The sequence below is a fragment of the Galendromus occidentalis genome, unplaced genomic scaffold, assembly GCF_000255335.2.
Source record: "Galendromus occidentalis unplaced genomic scaffold, Mocc_1.1 scf7180000075721, whole genome shotgun sequence".
Classification (NCBI taxonomy): domain Eukaryota; kingdom Metazoa; phylum Arthropoda; class Arachnida; order Mesostigmata; family Phytoseiidae; genus Galendromus; species Galendromus occidentalis.
Genome location: NW_003803711.1, coordinates 3,740 through 10,830, shown reverse-complemented (window position 1 = coordinate 10,830; position 7,091 = coordinate 3,740). Strand labels below are relative to the sequence as shown.

At 55.0% G+C, this 7,091-nt stretch overlaps 1 protein-coding gene and 1 pseudogene across 1 annotated transcript; one reads left to right on the top strand and one right to left on the bottom strand.

Moving 5' to 3' along the window:
* Positions 1 to 478: 478 nt before the first annotated feature.
* LOC108864852 (uncharacterized) lies at positions 479 to 1,132 on the bottom strand. Its single transcript, XM_018641184.1, has one exon. The coding sequence runs from the start codon at positions 1,130 to 1,132 to the stop codon at positions 479 to 481; it is 654 nt and encodes a 217-aa protein (XP_018496700.1).
* Positions 1,133 to 2,641: 1,509 nt separating this feature from the next.
* On the top strand, positions 2,642 to 6,806 carry LOC114828457 (uncharacterized protein K02A2.6-like; annotated as a pseudogene).
* The last annotated feature ends 285 nt before the right edge of the window (positions 6,807 to 7,091 follow it).

Below are 7,091 nucleotides of genomic sequence, written 5' to 3'. Positions count from 1 at the left end.
GTGTATACATTTGTAGAGGCCATCATCGATAGGCCCTTCCGTGGCCATCGGTCTGAATCCATCGCACTCACTCTTGCGAAGTATCGGATTTTGCTCTGCGCCTCTCTGCTCTCGAATGTGGACCACCCAAGCTCGCCGAGCACAAACTCTGTCGCGACCTTATGTGCCGTGATCCCCATAGCCCATTCCCTGGCGGCCACCTGAGTTCTATCAAAGATGGCCGTAATTTGTCTCGATGCCCGCGATGCCAACACTGCGTTCGCGTATGTTAGCTTCGGTACACCTGTCGCCATCCATTGGATCCGTGTGATCTCGAATCTGTTGAATGTCCATATGCTTTGAGCGTGTAAGCTCTGAAGTGCCTTGTGTGCCTCCCTCTTCCAGATTTGTTCTTGGCGAAGGAGATAGTTGCGACCCGAGAGCAGGAAGGGTACAAAGAGAAGGTCACCTCCAGGTTGATCGCCGGCCGTGTACAAGATCATGGGCGGCCGGCCTTGCCGTTTCCCGGAGCGAGTTTCCCGTTCCACGCGCAAGGCAGGATGCAGCTTCTGGACTGCTCGCCGAACCTCGCGTGGTACTTGCAAACTCCCGGCGTTTTGGAAGCTGGCACCACGTTCAGCCGTTTCTTACTCAGGACGGGGCGTTCGACTGCATCTACCTCCACTGCCACATCTTCCACGGCGCTCTTTGCGAGACCCAGCCGCTGGGCGAAAATTCTGTCAGCGATCTTTGCCACTTCCCGGAGGTCCAGTGTGTTGACCGCGGCGACCTGATCGCGGACATGGGCTGGCAATTTCTGAAGGAGATGAGATCGGAACAGCGGATTCATGGAAGCGTTGGCGTCCGGTCTATAGAGCCCCAACATCCTCTCTAGGAGTCTCGAGGGATTGTCGTCGCCGATGGTGAGGCTGGCAATATTAGCCATGCGCCGATGCCGATTGATCCTGAAGGAGTCGAGAACTCTCGCCTTGAAGGCCTCATATCGATTCCCAGATTCGGGGAGATCGTCGAAGAAATCCGCTATTCTCTCCTCCGTATCTGCGTCGAGACCCGTCAACACGTAGTCAAACCTTGTCTGATCCTGAACGATGCCGCGTGTGCTGAACTGCGCCTCCACCGTCGCAAACCACATCGAGGCCTACTTAGGCCACAACGGGGGCAGTTTCAAGGACACCGCGGAGAAGCGCGGCGCGCTCCCGCTCGCTCCCGCCGAGAGCTCTTCGAGTGTGTCTTCGAAGGAATCTGAATTCATCTTCAGATCACGTCTGGGTCACCAATGTAGCGGTCACGCGAACTTGGTAAAGAGGGAGCGACGCCTAGCCGTGAGATATCTCGTGGCCGTGGCCGACTAGATTATTTCAACTTCGTCGTCTAGGCGGTAATGAATCGTCCCAATCGGTGGGGCCGGGCGGTCCACTACAGTGGGTATAAGCCAAGACGTGCCCACCTTCAGTCAGACCAAGGATTCTGAAGTAGTTTTCGACAAAACGATACACGAGATCGTCACTCTCAATGATTGCTGGAATAGAGTCCCCCGCTCGCTTGACCACTTGAGGCCTATGTTCGAGTTCCCTGATGCGGTTGTCGAGCTGGCAGTCCCCGATATTGTTCGAAAAATGCTCGATCGGTCTGTACAGAATTTTTTTTTCTGTCGGAGCGACCGGCCAAGTAGTTAGCTTCGACGAGAAAGTCGTGCTCTATGAGTCGTGTCCTAGTGGTCGATGTTACAAACGTCTCGAAGAGCGAGCAGACAATGCTTTCCATCGTCATCGTTGCGCAATGGACGTCAATGATTTTCGATGGGGGGCTTCGGGATTTGTTGAGATCGAAGACGCTGACGGAAAACGGCTCGAGTGCTCCGTGTTCGGTGACGTAATGTCTGTCATGTTGTTGGAGTCAATCGGGGAAATCCGCGAACTCGTTGAAGGAAACCCGTCTCGTTTCAAAGATTCAATTAGATAGTTGACTTCGCGATCGTATTCGATTACTGTTGGAGCTAGGAAGGAAATTTTCGTAGATTCTCGGCGACCTAGCTATCGCGTGGTACGCGTTCCGGTGGTCGTGTCTGGAACTGCGCAATCTTGAAAAATTCAATTGATTCTTATCGAAACTTTTAACAAGCGGGGCCCCAATTTAAATGGTGAATATAAATTGTTGTATGATTTCTGTCTCAATCGTATACTCATCTTCGTCGGACCATAACGCTCTTGAAGGATCAGGTCTTGCCCCATCGTGAATCTTGAGCTTTCCATGAACGATATTCACTCGGTCGTACCGAAAGCCCACTGGAGATACCAGACTGGGTGCTTCTGTTAGGAATCCGTGGGGATCCTGAGCGTTGGCTCACTGAGAAGGTGCTCAATCTGTAGGAGTCCACGGTCCAAGAGTCTAGAGTTCGTAGTAGCCAGCGGCCTTGCCTGCGACCAGCATCGACCCATCGTAGATCGAGGCTGGCCGCAATCCGCGGAAGCGCATCCGAGCTTTTGGTGAAACCTCAACTGTTCTAAATAAACCACTCGTGGTACAGGACTTGTAGATGGCAGACGGGTCTCCCTTACACACTGGGGAAAGTGACGGCGCAGCAGTGTGGGGGCGATATCACATGGTGTCAGAGAGAATCCGAGTGCCCACAACCCTCGCCATGGGTCTCCAGCATAGCGACGATGAATCGGAGTCACGACCCTCGGGGTCGAGCCAGACCGCGCCGGCGGCGGCGATCCCGCCACTAACTGAGCAACGGCAGACTCCAACGCAGATAGTGCCGGCACTCAACAGCCCGATGATGCAAGGCGGATACGTCCTGGCGGCACCGCCGCGAGCATTTGACGCCACGGCGGACGATCTGGTAGAGGAATGGCGCAGTTTCAAAACCCGTTTTGACATACACGAGACCATAAGTGAGCTCCAAACCAGACCGGAAGCATATCAACGTGCGATGTGCCTCGGAGAGGCAGCGCGAACGTGGATGGACATGGTTCAGATAGACTACCGAGAGGCATCAGCGAAAGAGATCATAGAAAGGATCGAGGAAAAATGCACGGCAACGATAACGCAGACCCTTCGAGACTACAAGTTCTTCTGTCGGGATCTCGACCGAAGGAATGCAGAACCCTTCGATGCGTACTACGAGAGAATCCGCTCGAAGAGCCGAGTCTGCAAATTCGGTGGAGGTTCGGATAGACTGGTCAAGCCCAGAATTATCATCGGCATGAGCGACAGAAACCTCCAGAAGACGCTGCTGGCTAAAGACCTCTCTCTGTCCGAGGTGGTAGCCAGATGTCGAAGCGCCGAACTCGGCGCGCAGAACGCGCTAGAAATAAATCGCGCGTCGCGCGCAGCGACAGAGATCATCGCCGCTATCCAGCAGCAAGAAGAGGGTGACATGTACAAACAAAATGCGGACAACCCTAAACCACAACATAGCCACCATAAGACAGCTGTGCAGCAGATGCGGATACACTCATCAGAACAGCGTGTGCTTCGCAAGAAACAAGAAACGCAACCGGTGCAACAAGACGGGGCACTATGCCAAGCTCTGCAGATCGGCAATCAGTCTGGGCAAGCAACAGTTCGAGACCTCCGAGCGACGACGACCCCAGCGTCAAGGGGATCGACGGCCAAACACGCAAAGCGTAGCAAACAACGTGAAAGTGTGGGGGCTCCAACACGACTCGGACGAGGAGGACTTCATGGTATCACAAATAAGCCACATCAGTGCTCCAGCCGACGAAAAGAGGAGGTGGGACCAGGAGGTCTGCATTCATAGTCTACCGGTGAAGTGCGAACTGGACACCGGGGCAGACGTCTCGGTGCTACCGAAGGCATTCCTCGCTCACCTGCGGAGGTGTACCCCACTGCCGTTCACTGTGAGGGCGTACAACGGACGTCTCCTCTCGTATTTCGGCGATCGGCACACCGCGGAAGCGGCAGTAATGCTGATCGTGAGTCGCGGCGACTCCTCAATCCAGGAAAGGTTCCTGGTGGTCGATGGCTCGTTGACGCCGACGCTGAGAGGAAACGCGGCGGAGGCACTGGGCCTGGTTGTCAGAGTGGCGACCGTCATGGGCGGGTCCGAGGGCGAGCTCGAGCCCTGGATTAGAAGCCATCCCGCTGCGTTCACCAAAGTAGGCTCGATCAGCGGCTACAAATGCTCGATTCTCCTGAGGCCCGGTTATCGACCATTCATCAACGCCTGCCGGCGCATACCCCTGGCAAACGAGAAAGAGGTCAGAGCGGAACTGGACCGCATGATCATGAAAAAAGTGATAGTTCCCGTGACAACACCAACCGAGTTCGTCAGCAATATTGTCAGTACACGGAAAGCAAACGGAAAAATGCGGGTCTGCCTCGACCCGACGCACTTGAACATGGAGATCGGGAGGGGCCCGCACCCCACGAAGCGGCTCGAACAGATCGCATCGAAACTCAACGGGGCCCAATTCTTCTCCACGTTGGATGCGGACGAAGGCTTCTGGCAGGTGCCTCTTGACGAAACTAGCTCACGGTATTGTACGTTCATCACCCCGTGGGGAAGATTCAGGTTTGTGAAAATGCCCTACGGCATCATCAACGCATCCGACGAGTTCCAAAGACTCACAGACAACCTGTTCTCGGATCTCGGTGGAGTCTGCGTGGTGGTGGACGACATTATGGTCAGGGGGAACTCGCGACTGGAGCACGATGACAGGCTCCGTGGGGTTCTCGATCACTGTGTCAGCGCCGGAATGGTACTAAACAAGGCGAAATGCAAGATCGGGAAGACGGCAGTAAAATACCTGGGCGTCGTCCTCGACCGGGAGGGCGTCAGAATCGACCAGAGCAGGATCGATGACATCCGCGCCATAGAAGCTCCCAAGAACCTGAAACAACTGCAAGCGTTCCTAAGAATGACTAATTTCGTTTCCGCGTTCATCGACTCCTATTCAACCATCACAGCGCCAATGAGAGAATTGCTAAAAAAGGGTACCGCTTTCTTCTGGCAAGAACCCGAAGAGCGCGCCTTCAGTGGTTTGAAGCGCGCACTGGCATCCGCGCCAGTTCTAAAATACTTCGATCCGGACCTCCCAATAAGGCTGTCGGTGGACGCCTCACAGTACGGCGTAGGAGCCGTTCTCCTCCAGCAGGACGAAAAGGGGACCCATCCGATTGGGTACGCGAGCCGCACCCTAACGAGCACGCAAAGGAACTACGCTCAGATCGAGAAGGAGATGCTTGCGATCGTGTTCGGATGCACGAAGTTCCATTACTACACGTTCGGCCAACGTAGCCTATAAGAGTGGAGAGCGACCACAGGCCGCTTGAGATGATTATGAAGAAACCGCTGCACCAAGTTCCTCTCAGGCTCCAGATAATGAGGCTGATCTTACAAAGGTACGACATTGACGTCCGCTACGTCCCGGGCAGGTCTCTGTATGTCGCCGACTTCTTGTCAAGAAGCCCCTCCCTCGACACGCTGGAGGAACTCCCAAAAGTCGCGAGCCTCGAACACCTACCGATCGCCGACAACAGGCTCCGGGAATACATTGCTGCGCACGCCAAGGATCCACAAATGCAAGCCTTAGCGAAGGCAGCACGGGAAGGCTGGCCTGAGAACAAAGAGCTTGTTCCGCAGATTATAAAGGGGTATTGGCCATACCGAGACGAAATTCATGTCGAGCATCAGCTGGTAATGCGATCAAATCGAGTTGTGATCCCGCTCGCGCTACGCTCAGGGGTCCTATCACAACTCCACCACTCCCACGTCGGGATTGAAAAGATGAAGCTTCGTGCGAGGGAGACTGTATACTGGCCAGCGATGCACGCTGACATCGAAAGCACGGCAGCACGCTGCAACCAATGCCAGCATGACAAACCAGCTAACCCTCGGGAGCCCATGCAGCTCACCCCCACCCCGCCACGACCGTGGCACTCAGTGTATATGGACTTATTCGAACTCGACGGTCAGCACTTCCTGATAATGGTGGACGCGTATAGTTTCTACTGGGAGATTGCCCATCTACGCACGTTTACCATGGAAGACGTGGCCCGCGCGCTTTTCGAGACGTTCGCCCACTTCGGTCTGCCAGTTGAACTCCGGTCAGACAACGGACCTCCGTTCACAGGAGCATGGCTCAGAGAACTACTGCACCGCCACGGAATCGAACAGGTTTTCAGCTCACCCTATCATCCCAGAGGCAACGCCCTCGCGGAACGGGCCGTACAAGGAGCGAAAAAAGTCCTCAGAAAGCATCCGTATGGAACACAAGAATACTTCACGGCCGTGCTCGAATGGAGAAATGCTCCTCACAGCACGAGCCTCGGTTCCTCTATGCTCTATGCAGAGACTAATGGGGAGACGGGCCCGCAGAATACTCCCGGTGGCTCCGGTCCAGTTACGACCCTACACCATTCCCCCAGAGCTGGTCGTCGAAGAACTTGATCAAGAGAAGCGTCGCAACAAAGCATTTTTCGATCGTGGCACGAGAAGTCTCGTCCCACTCAACCGAGGCCAGTCAATCAGGGTTCTGCACCCGCAGGAGAACATCTGGAGACGGGGTACGGTAGTCCAGGTGCTCCCACAGCCTCGATCGTACGTCGTGGAAGACGCCGAAACCGGAGCCCTAGCACGGCGAAACCGGAAGATGCTGAGGGAAGGACTCCCCCCACCGACACATAACGATCCGCCAGTCCAGCCCCCCCCCCACGAAGGGGGAACAAGAGCTGAGGGCCGCAGTCCAGACGCCCGACCTACGGAGATCCGCGAGACTGGCGGAGAAGAAGGACAAGAATGTCCAGAATACAAATACATCGTGATCAGGACCCAGTAATCAGAATTGTGATAATACAAAAAATTAGCGGTGTGGAGAAGAGGCTTGAAGGGAGGATGTAGTAGCCAGCGGCCTTGCCTGCGACCAGCATCGACCAATAGTAGATCGAGGCTGGCCGCAATCCGCGGAAGCGCATCCGAGCTTTAGGTGACACCTCAACTGTTCTAAATAAATCGAAACCACTCGTGGTACATGACTCGTAGATGACGGACGGGTCTTCCTTACACACTGAGGAAAGTGACGGCGCAGCTGTGTGGGGGCGATATCACAGAGTTGATCCGGCGT